Raw genomic sequence first — 17,291 nt, 5'->3', positions numbered from 1 at the left:
CCCGCCCTGGCCGCCCAGACCTGCCGAGGAAGAAGGGGGGGGGGGGGGACGTCAGGGGAAGACGAACAGCGGCTCGATCAGGCGCGCGTGGAAACTGATGGAAAGGCGGGAGGCAGGGACGAGGTGAGGCGCCGCGTCGTGAATATTGTGACCACGTGCGTGGGAGGTCACGGTTCAAGTCGCTGAAGTGTGACACAATGGAATGCCAGCGGTGTCCCCATGGCTAAACACCGGAGGGTTAAGTTCATGAGTAGAAGTCAAAAGGGGACCACTGTGACCTGACAGTAGAAGCAGGAACGAAAGTTATGCGTGGTTAATCAGCCTCACTGATAGGTAATTTTGAATAATTCTCATGAGATGTTGAATAAATGAGATTATTTGTACTGCATGGATGAGAACCCGTTGCGGATCGTTTTCAAAACTTCGAAAGTTGACATTTTTATCGTACAGGTTATGTATTGTCACCACTGTTTAGATGTACTTTTGCTTATCATGTCGCATAGCAGAGGTAGTCATGTTATATGGTCATTTCATAGTCATGCTATTTGGCATTATCTATGTAGTACAAAGCCAAGGCCAGACTTCGATCCAAGATCTAATCAAGAATGGGTTGAAGTTCCTGGGTATGAGATATAAAGGAAAATAAAAAACAACACAGGGACAACTTGAGCACCTCTAGTTTTAAAAAACCGCGGGACCATTGCCCCCAAATCCCGTATTAAGTTAACGAGAGCTTCGTATTCTGTCCGACCCAAGTTATTATAACCGAAAGGAAGGGCAAACTCTGGAAGCAAAAGACCAATAGACTCTGGGGGCGGTTCGCAAACTCTTCGAGAAGTAAACAGCAGTCGGAAGGTTCTTTTGGACCTCCCTCCCCGTCACGGCCAGCCGTGCCAAAGACCGGCGGCACCCGCCGCTGACAAACAGCGCCGTCCGATCCAGCGCCGTCTGCCCGCCTCCTGCCCCGGCCCGTTCTGCCCGATCCAGCGCCGTCCGCCAACCTCCTGCCCCGGCCTGTTCTGCCCGATCCAGCGCCGTCCGCCAGCCCCCTGCCCAGCCTGTCTTGTCCGATCCAACGCCGTTCGTCCGCTACCTGCCCCAGCCTGTCCTGCCCGATCCAGCGCCGTCCGCCAGCCCCCTGCCCAGCCTGTCTTGTCCGATCCAACGCCGTTCGTCCGCTACCTGCCCCAGCCTGTCCTGCCCGATCCAGCGCCGTCCGCCAGCCCCCTGCCCAGCCTGTCTTACCCGATCCAGCGCCGTCCGTCCGCTCCCTGCCCAGCCTGTCCTGCCCGATCCAGCGCCGTCCGCCCGCCCCCTGTCCTGGCCTGTCTTGCCCGATCCAACGCCGTCCGCCGGCCCACGTCGGCCGGACCCGACACCGTCCCACCCAGCGACAGCGGACGGAGGCGCCCACTGGCATAATAGGACCGTCCGCAATCGATAGCCAGTTGCAGTCGGGTTGGCGAGAGGTGAGCCCCATTTCCAAGCCAAAAGAGAGAGAGGAGAGGAGCGGGAGAGGAAGAGAGGGAGAACGAAAGAAAGAGAGAGAGAGAGAGAGAGAGAGAGAGAGAGAGAGAGAGAAGAGATAGAGAGAGAGAGAGAGAGAAGAGAAAGAGAGAGAGAGAGAGAGAGTAGAGGAGAGAGAGAGAGAGAGAGAGAGAGAGAGAGAGAGAGAGAGATAGATAGAGAGAGAGAGAGAGAGAGAGAGAGAGAGAGAGAGAGAGAGAGAGAGAGAGAGAGAGAAAATGGAGTTGGATGACTCGTATTTAAAGGCAGCTGTCTGACAGCAAAACTGACAACTCTGCCCAACACCGCTTTCCACCCGACGGGTTTGTCTGCAGCCCTGGCAGAAAGGACGGGGTGGTTGACATGCATCCCGACATAAGTCAGTGGTGTGGCGGAATGATGGGTGACGGGAGGGCCTTGCCACAGCCGGGTGCTAATTGATGAGTGTCGTTACCAGCAGGAGGTGGCGGCGGACACGACACCAGCAGCGTCTGCTGGCGATCGAAGATGCATCGGATGCAGGGCCCTGCCTCCCAGCGCTAAATGGCGTCAGAGACACTCGACGAACGCCGGTAAGGGAGGCGGGGGGGGGGGGGGGGGGGGGGGGTGGGGGGGGTCGCACGGTGGCAAGTGTCGATTTCTGACCCACCAAGCATCATCAACACGCGTCCACTCCTCAGACCTCTCCATACGAAACCCCAGCAATGTCGCTGTTACGCCACGCGTGTTTCGCGGTCGTTGCCCTGTGCCCTCCGACTAAGCTCAGCAATAACTCGTGAGTGGCGAGCCTCGGCAGGACCGGCGGCGGCCACGGCCCGCAGGCCCGGCCAGCTGCTGACCCGAAGCGGGCGGCGATTGGACCGCGGCCCACTGACGGTCCCAGCATCGACCGACGCCGACGGCGCGTAGAGACGGCGACGGGGCCGGCCGGGCAGACCGGGCCGGGCCGCCGACCGGCCTCAGCTCGGGCGGGACGACAGCCGACCAGATGGAGGAGGGCGGGGCCCCGACAGATTACACAGCGCCGCCTGCGTCGGTCGGCAGGCCGCAAATGACAGGAGTAATTGTTAGGTAAGGGTGAGTAGGGTACTGCATTTTTGTAGAAATAGCATAACGTCTTTGTCCATTTTCTGTAAGGAAAATGAACGAAGTTCATTCAAAGTTCAAAGCGTCTTTCACCTTGGCGGTGAACGCAGTGTCAGTGCCCTCATATGTTCGCCAGGCGTAAAGGCTGACAATTTGTCGTTGATCATCCAATGCCCTCCAACCTTCCCTGCATGCTTTTCCTTCATGGCACCTCACGGATCCTCTATGGTCCGCAGCTGGGGGCCGTTATGGGCTTTCATTCTTCTTTGTGTGTGGTAATTGTGGCTCATCTAGCAGATACGAGTAAGGGAGTGGTATAACAGCATGCATTCAGGCCTGGCCAAACCATAACGTCTCTAGTGGGGATTTATAATCAATAAATGATAATACCGCCTGCAGGCTCCTTTCCAGGTGTGTTTACTATGCTGGCATTATCGGTGCCTTACGTAAACACCGGTTTGAATACGTCCCCTGGTGAGCTGGAAAGTCATATCGGGATCTTTCTAGAGAACTTGTTCCGTGGCCGTGACCGACTTTGACTTGATGCACCACCCCGTCTTGATGCACCACCCCGTCATCACAGGACACAACGCTCCCAGACATCACTTAACAGCACCGCCCCATCATTACAGGGCACGGCGTTCCAAGACATTCATAACGGCAGCACCCCATCATTACGGGACACAACATTCCCAGACAATCCCAGACGTTTCTTTCCGAGTAAAATGCGTCCTGTCGTCCAATATAAACTATAGCGATTCCAAGACAGGTACGGTTTTTCCTTACGGTCACCACGGGTGTTTGCTATCGTATGTTACGCGCAAGTAATTTGACTGCAAGGATTTTCCACACATAATGCCCACTTACCCTGAATGTTTCAAAAGAACCCTTTGAAATCACGTTGTCGCCGTCGTCCCCACGTCGGCTTTGCAGAATGTAATAGCATTTTATTCATTTCAAGGTTTTTCAACCCCGTCCTGAGTGTTTCGGGGCACGGCGCCCTTAAGAGCGCTTTAGCATTTCCGTAATGCACTGCCAGAAATGTCCATTAACGCGAAGTGCTTGGCACAAAATGCCTTGGGTCTATCATGCTTAATTCGCATAAAATCCGAGAAGACTTCCTGTACTGTCATCGTTGCAAAGCGCTATTTCGTGGGTATTGTAACTTATTGTGATAAGTTTGTGCCGCGGATATGAGCAGGCCATTACTGTGAACCGAAATGCCGTCAAAGACAGCACTTTAGTATGAATTCACCTCACACAAGTGCCCGCCCTTTGGTCTGTGATCCGGAGATGAGAGGATTGGGCAGGGATCACTCAGGCAGTCAGATATTCAGCTCGAGCATGCTGCTTCTGCCCTCTGTGCCCCGCCCCCTTCTCCCTTTTTTGAACCGTTTTAACTGAGACGTCACCGTGAACAGGTCTATTCTCAAGCTTGGGCCCTTATTTTCCAGGCAAGTGAATTATTTGTTATGTTCGAAGGTTCCTTGAAACACGCGTAGTTATTCAAATAAACTTTTTTGAATGTGTTGCTGCATGGCTTAGATATTTGAGGCACTAAACACAGTGTATCCGACACCGATAGACACCTAGAAACATTTTCAGTAGCGGAATAGCGGTTATTCGGTCGTGGAGCGTGCAAACACCAGCGGTCATTTGGTGTCCATTACGGGGACAGAAGCCCATATTAGCTCTTACAGAACCCACGCTAGAGTTCGGAACATTAAGCCGTTTGTACTGACCGAGTGTGGCAAACATGGCGACCTGTACTGGGCGGATGCGGCGGACAGAGCGGGCCTCACTGACCGCGTAAGACGGACAGAGCGGGCCTCACTGACCGCGTACGACAGACAGAACAGGCTGCAATGACCGCGTACGACAGACAGAGCGGGCTTTACTGACCGAATGCGTCAGACGGAGCGGGCCTCACCGACCGCGTAGGGCAGACAGGGCGGGCTGTACTGACCGCGTGCAACGGACGGAACGGGCTGCACGGACCGCGTGTGGCAAATCGGGCGGGCCGTTCTCACCGAGCACGGCAGACACTGACCGGGTGCGGCGGACGTAGCGGGTTGTGCTGACTGGGCACAGTACACAGAGTGAGCAGTACTGACCGAGCGCGCGGCTGAAGTCGGCCAGCATGCCGCTGATGGACGGGCCCTGACTGGCGCTGCTGGCCGGCGGCCGGCCGGCGCTGTTCATCATGTGCTGCGGCGCCTGCGTCAGCATGCCCGGCGCCATGGTGACTGGCGGGTAGGTCGGCAGTGCTTGGCCCGCCATGGTCGCCGCCTGGCCGGCCGGGTATGGTGACCCCATGCTGTGCGCCGCATCGGCCACGCCCTGGGCCCGCTGGTAGGGGCCCAGCTGCAGCTGCTGCGGCTGCTGGGCGGCAAACTGCGGTCCCAGCGGCTGCGGCGGCCGACCGGCCGTCGACGCTTGAAAGCCCTGGGAAAGGTGAGGCGGCGGGTTGGTTGCTGACCTTGGTGGCTGGCTGGCTCGGCAGTGCTTTGATGCAGAGGCGAATTAATCACGGAAGATACTTGGATCGCTCTGGAGAAACTAGTTTCCACAGTTTGTCCAAAACACGTTTCAGTCATTTATTTCCGGTCTGGCTGGCTGGCTACACTGGGCGTCCATCATTTTCTTACTACTACTCCGTGAATTATCACTGCAGTGTTTGCATTTATCTTAACTGGATAATTGTGGTTGCAGTTCGGCTGAGTGGAATATGAAAAACCTTGTCCCGCTAAACACAACACACGCACGCGTAAACGCACACACACAAGGTATCTGGTCAGCATATTGTCTGTCGTCATCCCATGCTCAGCAAGGAATTCCAGTACAGAGCTGCGTGCGTTTTGATCTGGGCTACGCATGACCTTGTTGGTTCTTTACATGATCACAATTTTGGCAGTCGTTACCTATTGAATCAAAGCTTTATGAAAATGCTCTGCATGGCGTTACACCTTGCTTTGTGCACATTGCCACGTTCAGAGTGTCAACAGCGGTCACTGGGATCACGAGGGGGAAAGATTCATGAAGAACATCACGGAACAACAGTCTTTAATATTGTACATTGCTACGTTCAGAGAATCAACAGCTGTCACTGGGATCACGAGGGGGGGGGGAAGATTCATGAGGAACATCACAGAACAGCAGTCTTTAATCTTGTACATTGCCACGTTCAGAGTATCAACACCTGTCACTGGGATCACGAGTGGGGAAAATTCATGAAGAACATCACGGAACAACACTCTTTAATCTTGTACATTGCCACGTTCAGAGTGTCGACAGCTGCCACTGGAATCACGAGGTGGGAAGATTCATGAAGAACATTACGGAACAACAGTCTTTAATGTTGCACATGGCTGGGAGCATGCCACGTTTTCTGAACTTTTACTCATAGATCAGATACGACTGATTTGGGCCATAACAGGGATGTAGTGTCCTATCAAGTTGGGATGGGAGGCTTCAGATCAGAGAGTCACTTCTAAGGAGAAACTCCTTTGTTGGCATGCTTTGGGGTGGGTTAGGTAATGTTTCACTGTTCATTTCCCCCCTCACCAGCTCATTTTGTAAAACTACGCCCCTGGTCGATACACCAGTTTTTTCAATCTTTTGAATTAGTCAACATTGTCATTTGAAGTACCTGCTGCACTGGAGAAATGCCGTCGGACTCCTATCTCACCACTCAGAAAGCCATATTCTTCATTCGCATTGATTTGCCCAATATGCGTGCTCAGTAAGATCGCTTAACTGCGTACGCCGTTCGCCGTGTCACTTACGAACGTTAATTTCTACTGGCGTCAGTCACATTCCAAAATGGCGTCAGTCACATTCCAAAATGGCGTCAGTCACATTCCAAAATGGCGGAGAAAACTCTCACCACCATACGTTTTGTTAACCAACGGCCTGATCGCTGGTGCTCGCGGGCAGGTTTTGTGCTTATTATGCTCGTTTTTATGTCAGTTTTGAATCAAATCGACACGAACAAATCGTTTTCGACGTTTCTTAAACAAAAAGGAAAACAAATCGTCGTGCACAGATCTGTAGGGAAGGCTGTGTGTAGCGCGGATCGTTGCTGCATCGCTACGCCTTTGCCTGCCTGCAACGAGTGACGATTCGAATTTTTAACACTAAATAAAGGCCCAGCGCTGCGACCAGGGACCAATGATATATGAAATGAAGCAGAGATAAAATCTGACAAACAAAAACAGGTATGTCACAGAAGCTCCTGCCTGTCTCAGTGAACACCACAGAGCATAATCAGAAAGAACTAGACCACAATGGTTCACCCAGTCTAAACCGATTCTCTGATTACCTCGAACCAAATTATGCCTGTCAAATTGTGGGTTAGATGGTATCATAAATAAGATAATAAATATAATCAAAATAAGATATTTCGCAAAGCATGTTTTGCGGTGTAACCATCGGCGACTCGACCAGCCCTTGGTGCTGGGCTGCGCATGCGGCATTAGGGCGGCGTGTGGACGACGTACGAATAAATAGGGTAATTCTCCACCGCTAGTGCATCGTGTGTTTGCAGAGATGGGAAACGGCTTGTTACTGCTATGTTGCTCCGTTTGTTGTTACATATTCATTATCATATATTGTTTTCGCCATGTGCTCCTTTTAACACAATGACTTCTGGATGTTTTTGGTGCTTGCCAAAATATCCTGGAATACTAAAACCAATTTCTGCCGTTATGAATCCACACTGTCAGCATCAGTATTGCAGATAACGATCGCCATCATCAATTCCAATGCTTGCGCCACCTTAGCAAATGTGTCTGCCCCTGGCGTGAACAGAGATCTGCACATCCTCTGAATAGGCACTACAAGTCTTCGCCTGACGTCGGTAGACCACTAGGCTATCATGTGTCAAGAAGCCCGTTCCTACGACAGCCATGAGGTCCGAGGCTAGCTCATGATTAAATATCACGCCACCGGACTTCCGACCGTTTTATGATCCCATGCACAAGGCGCTGACAAGTCATTGCCCAGATACCGTCTCTGACAGCCGCCATGTCCCGAGAGGCCGACTCCGATGGCAGCTTAATGTCCAGGGACCAGCTCCGACCACAGGCATGTGTCGCACTCCACTCCGACTGCTACTATGTTTCAATAGGCCGGCTCCGATGGCAGCTTAATGTCCAGGGACCAGCTCCGCCCACAGGCATGTGTCGCACTCCACTCCGACTGCTGCTATGTTTCAATAGGCCGGCTCCGATGGCAGCTTAATATCCAGGGACCAGCTCCGACCACAGGCATGTTTCGCACTCCACTCCGACTGCTGCTATGTTTCAATAGGCCGGCTCCGATGGCAGCTTAATGTCCAGGGACCAGCTCCGACCACAGGCATGTGTCGCACTCCACTCCGACTGCTGCTATGTTTCAATAGGCCGGCTCCGATGGCAGCTTAATATCCAGGGACCAGCTCCGACCACAGGCATGTGTCGCACTCCACTCCGACTGCTGCTATGTTTCAATAGGCCGGATCCGATGGCAGCTTAATATCCAGGGACCAGCTCCGACCACAGGCATGTGTCGCACTCCATTCCGACTGTTGCTATGTTTCAATAGGCCGGATCCGATGGCAGCTTAATATCCAGGGACCAGCTCCGACCACAGGCATGTGTCGCACTCCACTCCGACTGCTGCTATGTTTCAATAGGCCGACTCCGATGGCAGCTTAATGTCCAGGGACCAGCTCCGACAACAGGCATGTGTCGCACTCCACTCCGACTGCTGCTATGTTTCAATAGGCCGGCTCTGGTCGCTGTCGCGTGCCTGTAGGTCGACTCTGGTCGCTGTCGCACGCCCTTATGTCGGCTTTGTGCTCAGCGTTATGCTTGCCACCTCCGACTGCAGTTTCGTATCCCAGAGCAGCTCCTACTGCGTGTATGCACCTGGAGGCTGGCGCCAACCAGAGGGCAGCTCTTACTGCATGCATGCACCTGGAGGCTGGGGCCAACCAGAAAGTAGCTCCTACTGCATGCATGCACCTGGATGCTGACGCCAACCCGAGAGCAGCTCCTACTGCATGTGTGCGCCTGGAGGCTGGCGCCAACCAGAGAGTGGCTGCAACTGCATGTGTGCGCCAGGAGGCTGGCGTCAACCAGAGAGTAGCTTCTACTGCTTGTGTACGCCTGGAGGCTGGCGTCAACCAGAGAGTAGCTTCTACTGCATGTGTGCGCCTGGAGGCTGGCGTCAACCCGAGAGCAGCTCCTACTGCATGTGTGCGCCTGGAGGCTGGTGCCAACCAGAGAGCAGCTCCTACTGCATGTGTACACATGGAGGCCGGTGCCAACCAGAGAGTAGCTTCTACTGCATGTGTGCGAATGGAGGATGCCACCAACCAGAGGCACGCAACCAGAGAGCGGCAGCGTGCAGTCGCAGAGACCAGGGCTGTACTCCACAATCGCAGAGATATGTGCGAGACCTCCCGGACCGCAACCATCTGCTCTCGAGCTGGCTCCGAGCGCCGCCGATCTCAAGAGAGCACGGTCCCGTCGGGCCGCCGATCTCAAGAGAGCACGGTCCCATCGGCCGCCGATCTCAAGAGAGCACGGTCCCGTCGGCCGCCGATCTCAAGAGACCACGGTCCCGTCGGCCAGCCGATCTCAAGAGAGCACGGTCCCATCGGCCGCCGATCTCAAGAGAGCACCGTCCCGTCGGCCGCCGATCTCAAGAGAGCACGGTCCCGCCGGCCGCCGATTTCAAGAGAGCACGGTTCCGTCGGCCGCCGATCTCAAGAGAGCACGGTCCCGTCGGCCGCCGATCTCAAGAGAGCACGGTTCCGTCGGCCGCCGATCTCAAGAGAGCACGGTCCCCGTCGGCCGCCGATCTCAAGAGAGCACGGTCCATCGGCCGCCGATCTCAAGAGAGCACCGTCCCGTCGGCTGCCGATTTATGGCGGTTAATATCGCGGCCTCCCGGACCGGAGGACGAATTACCGCGACGTAAGTCCGGGCTGATTCGGCGCGCGCCGACCCGATCCCTAGCCAGCCATTCGGCGGCCACCTCCGCCGCCGCGCAATATCGGGCCTCAATAGATGTCATTTAACGACGAAATAAAGGAGTGTGAAAGTTCGAGGTGAAACATGAAATGGTGCTTGGTACGACGCAGTAGATGGAGATTCTGAAATGGTTCATGTGGTGCGATCGGAATTTTGAGCTGGGGTGTTTTCCAAAAGATGGTTCTGGTTCAATCTTAAGTAGCAGCATGCGTAGAGCTATATTTCTGGCAAGGTTTAAGTCTTTTCTTGCTGGCCCAGGTTCGAAAGCCGTGAGAAAAGTCATTGCAGCGCGTCTATTGCCCTGAGTTTGATACCAACGAAAACTTTTTAAAAAAATTAAGACAGTAGTATTAGCCTTTTTCGGCGGAAAAACAACAAGAATGGAGATATGGTTAGGGTTGATATTTCGGCGACATTCCTGTATCAAAACAATAGCAGAAGATGATTGTTGTTGATTGACTTCTGCTATTGTTTCGATAAAGGCATGTTGCCAAAATATCAACCTAATTACATCTCTATTCTCCTGGTTTCTCCGAGGAATAAGGCCAATACTACTGTCTTATCAATGTGAATAATGCTCCTCGCTAATGCCCAAACAACCAACGAAAACTTATCTTACGTATCCGTAGTAGTAGCAGGTTACATATAGCTATAAAATAGCACTGCTATAGTGAACTTCATGACAAAGCGGAATAAGTGACACTACGAACTCTACTACAGACACAGGAAACGATACAAAGTGCAGTTCCCAATGACGTGATAACATCAGATACTTCTTGACACAAGCGATGCAGCAATGATCCATCGAAGTAAGTAAGTGCATAGGTCATCAGCGGAACAGTTGATGTTTAGCAAATCACCTGGCTTAAGCTGAGCAGAATGGAAAAATGAAAATCCTATTGCACCTGCCGCCATACGTTTTGAGACTTTGGCCGCATGGTTGTGAAAATTTCCCCTGCAACTATTGTGTGTATGGCACGTGCAAAATTGCAAAATAACCATGAGCAACGTTTTAATTTTACTGACGCTTGACAGGAAAAGAAACGGTTGGCAGAATAGCACGACGCAACAAGGACACTAGTACAAGACAGAATGACAGCAAGAAGTGGCGTTTAAGTCGCCCATGGGTCATTCCGAAACAATTGTAAACAGATTATCATTGTCGATCCGGATGGCGTGACCCCCGATCGCACGTTAAGCAATCACGATGGCCACTGCCGTTGAAATGCCGGTTGAGAGGCGGCCTTACCACCGTGATTTGATGCGGATCAGACCAAATGTAGCGCCAATGAACAAGCCATCGCACGCCCACACTGTCCCAAAAGCCCTCCGCTGTCCCAAACGCTCTCAGCTGATCCGAGCGCCCCCGCTGTCCCGAACACTCTCCGCTGTCTCGAACGCCTTACTACGGCCGTTCCAGACGCTCTCCGCTGTCTAAAACGGCTGTCCCGAACGCTCTCCCGCTGTCCTGAACGTTCTCTGCTGTCTCGAACGTCCCAAACGCTCTCCGCCTGTCCCAAATGGCTGTCCCGAACGCCCTCTATGTCCTGACACACCTCTGCTGTCTCGAACGTCCCGAACGTCCCGAACGCCCTCCGCTGTCCCGAACGCCTCTGTTGTCCCCAACGCCCTCCGCTGGACGTCAAACCTCACCTGAACATTTCGGTTAAGGCATATTCTCGTTTTGCTGAGCGTGCGACAGCTGCTGCCTCTGGAGCTGCTGTCCGCTGTTGCCGAGCTGGTGGTGCGTGGGTCCGTTGAGAGGCGCGCTGGGTCCGAACGCAGAGCCAGCGTGTGGCGTCTGCCCCGGGTAGCCCTGAGACGGCTCGGGGTACGGGTACCCCTGAGCCGCGCCAGGGTACGCGGCAGTCGGACCGGAGAAGGGCTGAGATGCCGCAGCGAACCCGTCCGCGGCGGCCATCGGGTGGCCCTGCTGGTTTGGAGGGTAGCTCTGCGAGCTGGCCTGGTGGTCTTGAGAGGCAGTGGGGTAGCCTTGCGAGGCGGTGGGGTAGCCCTGCGAGGCGGCGGGATAGCCCTGCGAGGTGGCCGAGTAACCCCTGAGAGGTGGCCGGGAACGCCTGTGTGGCGTGCACGTTCCCCTGAGAGGCAGTGGGGAGGCTGGAGGGTCGGCGGGTTGAAGGCGGGCTGACGCAGCAGGGTAGCCCTGGCTGGCGGCCGGGTAACCCTGGCCGACAGTTGGGTAGCCCTGACTGGTGGCCGGGTAGCCCTGACTGGTGGATGGGTACCCCTGGCTGGCGTTCGGGTAACCCTGGCTGGCAGACGGTGGGTAGCCCTGCGCGGCGGGCGCCGCTGGGTAGCCGGCCGCCGAGCCCGGATACCCGGCCTGGCCGGCCATCGGCGGGTTGACCCCGGCCTCCTGATAGCCGCGGCTGCCGGTCGCCGGCAGAGCCTGCGTGCCGGCCGGGAAGCCTTGCAAGCCCGGCGGCGCCGCAGCCGGCCCGTGGCCGGCGGCCAGCGGGGGCCGCGGCGAGGCCGGCCCGGCGCGCGCCGGGCCGCCCAGTTGCGGCGTGACCGGCGCGAACGCCGACGGCTGCGGCCCGTGTAGCGGCGGCCGCGGCGCGCCGCCCGAGACGGCCCCTGCGCCGGCGGCACGGGGGCTGGGCAGCCGCGGGCTGAACTGGCCGCCCGGCCCGGCCTGGCCCGGCCCGAATGCGCCGCCCGTGCCCGCCAGGCCGAACTGAAAGGACGGAGCGTGGCGTCAGTGGCGGGGAGGCAGCGGGTCTCCGGCAGGCCCGCTGTGTGCGGGCAGTAAACTCGCCACTTTGCCCCCGTGAGGTGGCAGGACGGGCGTGCTCCACGCCGCTCTCCGTTCGTGGTACGACGTCGTTAGGGAATAGCTCGGTGCGAGAGGACTCGGATTCGCGGGACCTGAGGAGACTTCCGCCAACCGCCGCACTCATGGAGATCGACCAGCTTTCCAGTAATGGCGCTCTCACACCTATATACTTAACGTCTCCAGCAGTTGAACACTGGGCCCGGTTCGACGAAGCAATTCGGCCGAGAACCTTTCTCCTGCAAACGGAATGCATAGGAACATCCTTCACTTCCAAGTAATGGCACGCAGCAACCCTTCTCAGCAGCGTCGTGGAAACATCCAGTGCGTGTGCGAGGTGCGAACAACCATGCAGCGACTACGCACCACAGGTTTACCCTGGGATGGACAAGACGTCTCGGAGCACAGGCATCTTCTAAAGGGAATGGCGACAGAGAGGAACACCAAGCTGCAGTGGCTGCCTACGTCTAACATCGACGTGGGTCACGGTCCAGCGATGTGAGAGGCGCCAAACCCGGGGCGTCCAGGGAGCGGGACCGACCGCGCCGCCGGTCGCGCCGCGCTCCGTCCGGAGGCCAGGCGGCTGGGGACATGCACGTGCCGCCTGAGGACGGAGCGGCGGTCACGGCGCGGAGCCAGCCGTTGTCCCGGTGATGTGCGACACAGGCGGCCCGCCGGAGCCCTGATCCGGAGCACGGCCGCGCCCCCACCTGATCAATACGCCGTGCGCTGAACAGCGCCCGGCGCCGGTGCCGGTGGCGACGGCGGCGGCGGCTCCGGCGGCGCGCTGACGACTCCGCCGGGACGCTGCGGCGCCCTCCGGAGCCGCCGGCGCCCCGCGGGCCGCCGCCGCCAGAGATGGGGGCGGCGCGCCGCCGGCCGCCGCCGCGGCCGGGTCGATAGGCGGCCGCGGTCGGCTGCAGCGCGCCTCGCCAGCTCCGGAGCTCTCCGACCCCCGCCCGGTTGCCATGGCTCACAGCTGGCGTCACTCAGCCGCCGCTGTGGCCAGCGCGGCTGCCGTGCGGCTCCCCTACATGCTCGTCACGATCGAGCTGATCAGATCGCGTCATAAAGCACGTGAAATAGGACTTGCGAGAAGGAGTTGTTTATGCTGTCAGATCGCGTCATAAAGCACGTGAAATAGGACTTGCGAGAAGGAGTTTTTTATGCTGTTAGAAGGCACCAGATAGACTTCAGGCTTCATTGATGATCTTGCATCAGTTAGCGCTTAACCAATGCTGAGTGAGAATGTAATGGCATGTAAGAGCATAGGTGTCATTGATCTTTTCAGGCGATGTCGCTCAGGTAATTAGCAGCAATGAATGCATCGTATGGGGCAGATAAATGGCCTATTCGTTAAATCACGCGCAAATATCTTCATAGACTGTATACCTGGATGGCAGCCAGCACGCATCTTGAAATAGGCGCAATATGTGTTGTTCTCGGAACGCTCAAACTTTGTAACGTTGTTGACACTTCTAGCTACTCGTGTTGTCAAGCTCGAGTGCAAGCGTCATTAAGGCTATACAAAATATCACCCAAATGTCGGTTTGATTTACGTCCGAGTGTTGGCACGCACCACTGTCGTTACCGCCGAAAGTGTTGTTGCTCACCAGTCTGGTTGCACCCCGTGATTTAACCAATCAGGTTTCAGTCTGCGACTGCGCCCTGACATTGCAGACATGATATACAGCTGCATCAGAATATGTGAGGTGCGAGTGAAGGCAATTTCGAGCAAGGCTGTCAACGAATGCAGTTTCTAAGGAGGTTGTTTCTTAGGCAATTAACTAATTTAATTTACGATGGCAACAAATTCTGCTGACGTAGGGTCAGATTCGAGAGTCAAACAGAGGTCAAAACCAACCTGGCTTTTTACTCCAAAGCTTACTGTGTGGGGTAGTCTCTGGTGCTCATGTCGAATTTAGCAAGAACAGGGACTACAGCTGACGTCCTCCATGACTTGTTTAAAGTTAGAATAGGTTCACTGACCTGAAATGATCCAAGTTAACATTTGGTTTTTAGGACTTTACCTATTTGCGTAATTCTTCATGTTTATTTAAATGCAAAGATCCAAACAATCTTCTAGGATTTTGGTCACTATAACCTTCTAAAAGCCAAACAATGTCTAACCGTAAATTAACACCAGTCATCTTTGCTTAGAACAGGTATCTAGGTGTCAGGTTGGTGTATGAGGACGTCTGGTAGCGCTTTGGACACTAATCTGAAGTTTTACTTGTTTGGCTTTATTCAACCGAAAGGTAATGGCCTCGGAATTTCACATTTAGAATCAGTGAGTTTACATAGAGGACAATCCACCATGTAAATTGGCGTTTCTAGCTCTCTTGCTTTTGAGATCTCAGCGGGGGTTCAGACTGACCCACGCCGGAGCAAAGTGGAGTCAACCGGCTGCCCGGGCGCGTGTTGAGAGAGGAATGCTTGTAATTCTGTGTCCGTACAAGTCTGAGCCACAATTATTTTTATGATATCATCATAATTTAGTGTGTAACGTGTTTTTACAACGCGGATGTCGTCACTGCGTGGTCGGAGCATATATTAATGCATTATGACGAACACTGCCCTCTAAAACCAGCTTGGGAGGAAAATGAGGACGCCTGTTCTTTGCCAGCAAATTCCACAATATGGATATCAGCAGCTTGAATTTCGCAATACCACTAAAGAGCACCATAACACGTTAAGAGAGATTAGTCTGACGAAGCTGTAGTAACCCGTGCTGTGCTAACTCGTGCTGTACTAACTCACCACACATCATCATTAACTCAAGTGACGCTGTGAGTGCCATTCTAGTCGCCGAATCAGTTGTGTTATTCGCCTTATCGCATTTATCTCGTTGTACAACCATTCCATGGTGCTAACGGGTTTAGTACGTCGCATGAAGCTGTTGCCACAGGTTCAGGTTACCCTGACCTCGTGCTATTTTGCGGCAGATCAATAGCTTGCTTTGCTGCCCTTGTCACGGCTTGCTAAAATGCGGTGAAAGTTAGGCTTTCACGTCAGAAAAAAACTGTTTTCAGGCTCATCTCAAGTTGTACTTGCGCAACCACACATCAACTGGTGTATTGTATCATTATTGATTACGCCGTGAACTACAGACCAAATATAGGGCTGACATTGTAACGCGATATTAATGTTCATATCTGGAGGTCTCCGTGCTGTTATAGACATTTCGCCTACGGCTTAGCAATTTATGTCGGCATAAATCAATCACGTTCGATATTGCAGGCCATATGTGGCGTTAAGATATGCATACAGAGAGTGATTATCCGGTAAACGAAGAATACTTCCACATATCTCGGGTTCAAGACATATTTTCAGCGTCGGATATGCGTAAAGGGTTGGACCAGAAGCCAATAATAGTCAGCTTATAGATATATATATATATATATATATATATATATATATATAGATATGCATACATATAATATATATAATATACATTTGCTTTACAAATTTGGTGTAATCCAATAGTCAAGAATAGCTACCTACGCCGCTTCGAAGTTCATTTAAATAGCTCCTAGCTATGTGATATGTTATGGCCACGTCAGATCATGTGTGACAGTAGTTTATTTTATCACAAATCATCACTGCATGAAGAAATGCTTTCTTGAACTGCTGACAAGATTCTGAGAAATGCATACGCAATTTGGTTATATTTTCCCGACGTCCAATGTGATCGTGCCTGATATTGACGTTGGTTTTGATCTCTGGCAAAAGTAATCCCATAATAAAAAAGGTACGCTGTCTTATTCAAAATTCCGATGAAACATCAACGACTCGTATATGTGTCACTCCTCAACCTGTTTGGCCTCATCCAGCAAAGACCGCAATCGCCGTAAATCAGGTCCCTCAATGAAGAGCATGCATAAATGCAGGGTAAGAATATCGTGACAGCATATACGTAACTTGGTTACGCTATCTTTTTGAGGAGAAGCGATCGCGAGTTTTGTCGGAACCCTTGCAACATTACTCCTAACTCCTAACATAATGGTGACCATAGGTTCAACTGCAAACGTGACCTGGTTTGTAGACTCCGGACCCACCTATTACCGTGCTGTAATCCTAAATAACTTGCACATGTACGAACGTCATGGAACGGCAGCGATTACGTCTTGTGGCAATCGACGACAGTCTCTTGATTACACCTGAGTACCACATCCGATACGCACGTACGTACGTATCTTAACCTACGTAGTAATATGACTAACGCTTAGCAATTATGCTTCCCAATTCATGCTTGCAATATTGGCTGCTCATTACGTTGCAATGTTCGCTGCAAGAAATTTACACATGAAGAAGTTCTGTTAACACGGTTTGTCCCCACCGGTCATATTCTTGCCGCACCACGTGGCCTATTGCTGGGATACTACAGGTAGTGATGCATTTCAACCAATCGCGCTTGGTCCACTGGCACTATGGTATAGCTTACAACACGGAAAATCCACCCATGCTCTACACTGCGAGACACATCATGCTGCAGCGTCGCCATCTTCTTACGAAGCGGTGTGTCTGCTTTGGTTCCTAACAACTGGCAGACTTCAGGTCAGAGAAGCCCTCGGAACCCCACGACGAAAGCATCTGGCCTAAAAGCGTGAGGATGTGGCCGCGTTGGTACGGCTGCGGCCCACACCCAAATGATCCACGTAGCAGTCAGCATACTTAAGTATCACAAAGAACCCAGACGTTTGCTGGCACCGATCTTCATCCAAAAGAGGGTTGGTGTACTCACCCTGGGCATAGACCTCTGCATTCCAGTGGCGTTGTTCATTGGTGCGTGGACCATGTTGTCGTTTGGCCCAGTGGGGTTCGGCCTGTAAAACGGAGACGTTACGTACACTATCTCCGTCGCGCCAAACTTCCACTGGCCCGGT

The 17,291-nt window shown here is 53.6% G+C and overlaps 1 protein-coding gene across 1 annotated transcript; it reads right to left on the bottom strand.

The window, feature by feature from the left end:
• Positions 1-51: 51 nt before the first annotated feature.
• Positions 52-17,203, bottom strand: LOC119111265 (prisilkin-39-like). The gene is made up of 5 exons (XM_037235086.1): positions 17,150-17,203; positions 11,762-11,904; positions 11,305-11,668; positions 4,643-5,037; positions 52-94 (listed from the first exon to the last, which is right to left on the bottom strand). Exons 1-5 carry the CDS (start codon positions 17,201-17,203, stop codon positions 52-54), a joined length of 999 nt encoding a protein of 332 aa, XP_037090981.1.
• Between the last annotated feature and the right edge of the window lie 88 nt (positions 17,204-17,291).

The sequence above is a fragment of the Pollicipes pollicipes genome, unplaced genomic scaffold (genome assembly GCF_011947565.3).
Source record: "Pollicipes pollicipes isolate AB1234 unplaced genomic scaffold, Ppol_2.1 Scaffold_7261;HRSCAF=8764_pilon_pilon_pilon, whole genome shotgun sequence".
Classification (NCBI taxonomy): domain Eukaryota; kingdom Metazoa; phylum Arthropoda; class Thecostraca; order Pollicipedomorpha; family Pollicipedidae; genus Pollicipes; species Pollicipes pollicipes.
The sequence above is the reverse complement of the archived record's forward strand: the minus strand, read 5'-3'. Positions and strand labels throughout refer to the sequence as shown.

Excerpts from the sequence above, each read along its gene's own strand:
- LOC119111265 (XM_037235086.1), bottom strand. The coding sequence starts at position 17,203 with ATGGTCCACGCACCAATGAACAACGCCACTGGAATGCAGAGGTCTATG. Across the intron at positions 11,669-11,761 it reads AGCCAGGGCTACCCTGCTGC|GGGTTACTCGGCCACCTCGC; the intron begins GTCAGCCCGCCT and ends GCCACCTCTCAG. Across the intron at positions 95-4,642 it reads CGCTACGTCCGCCGCACCCG|TTTCCACGCGCGCCTGATCG; the intron begins GTCAGTGTCTGC and ends CCTTTCCATCAG.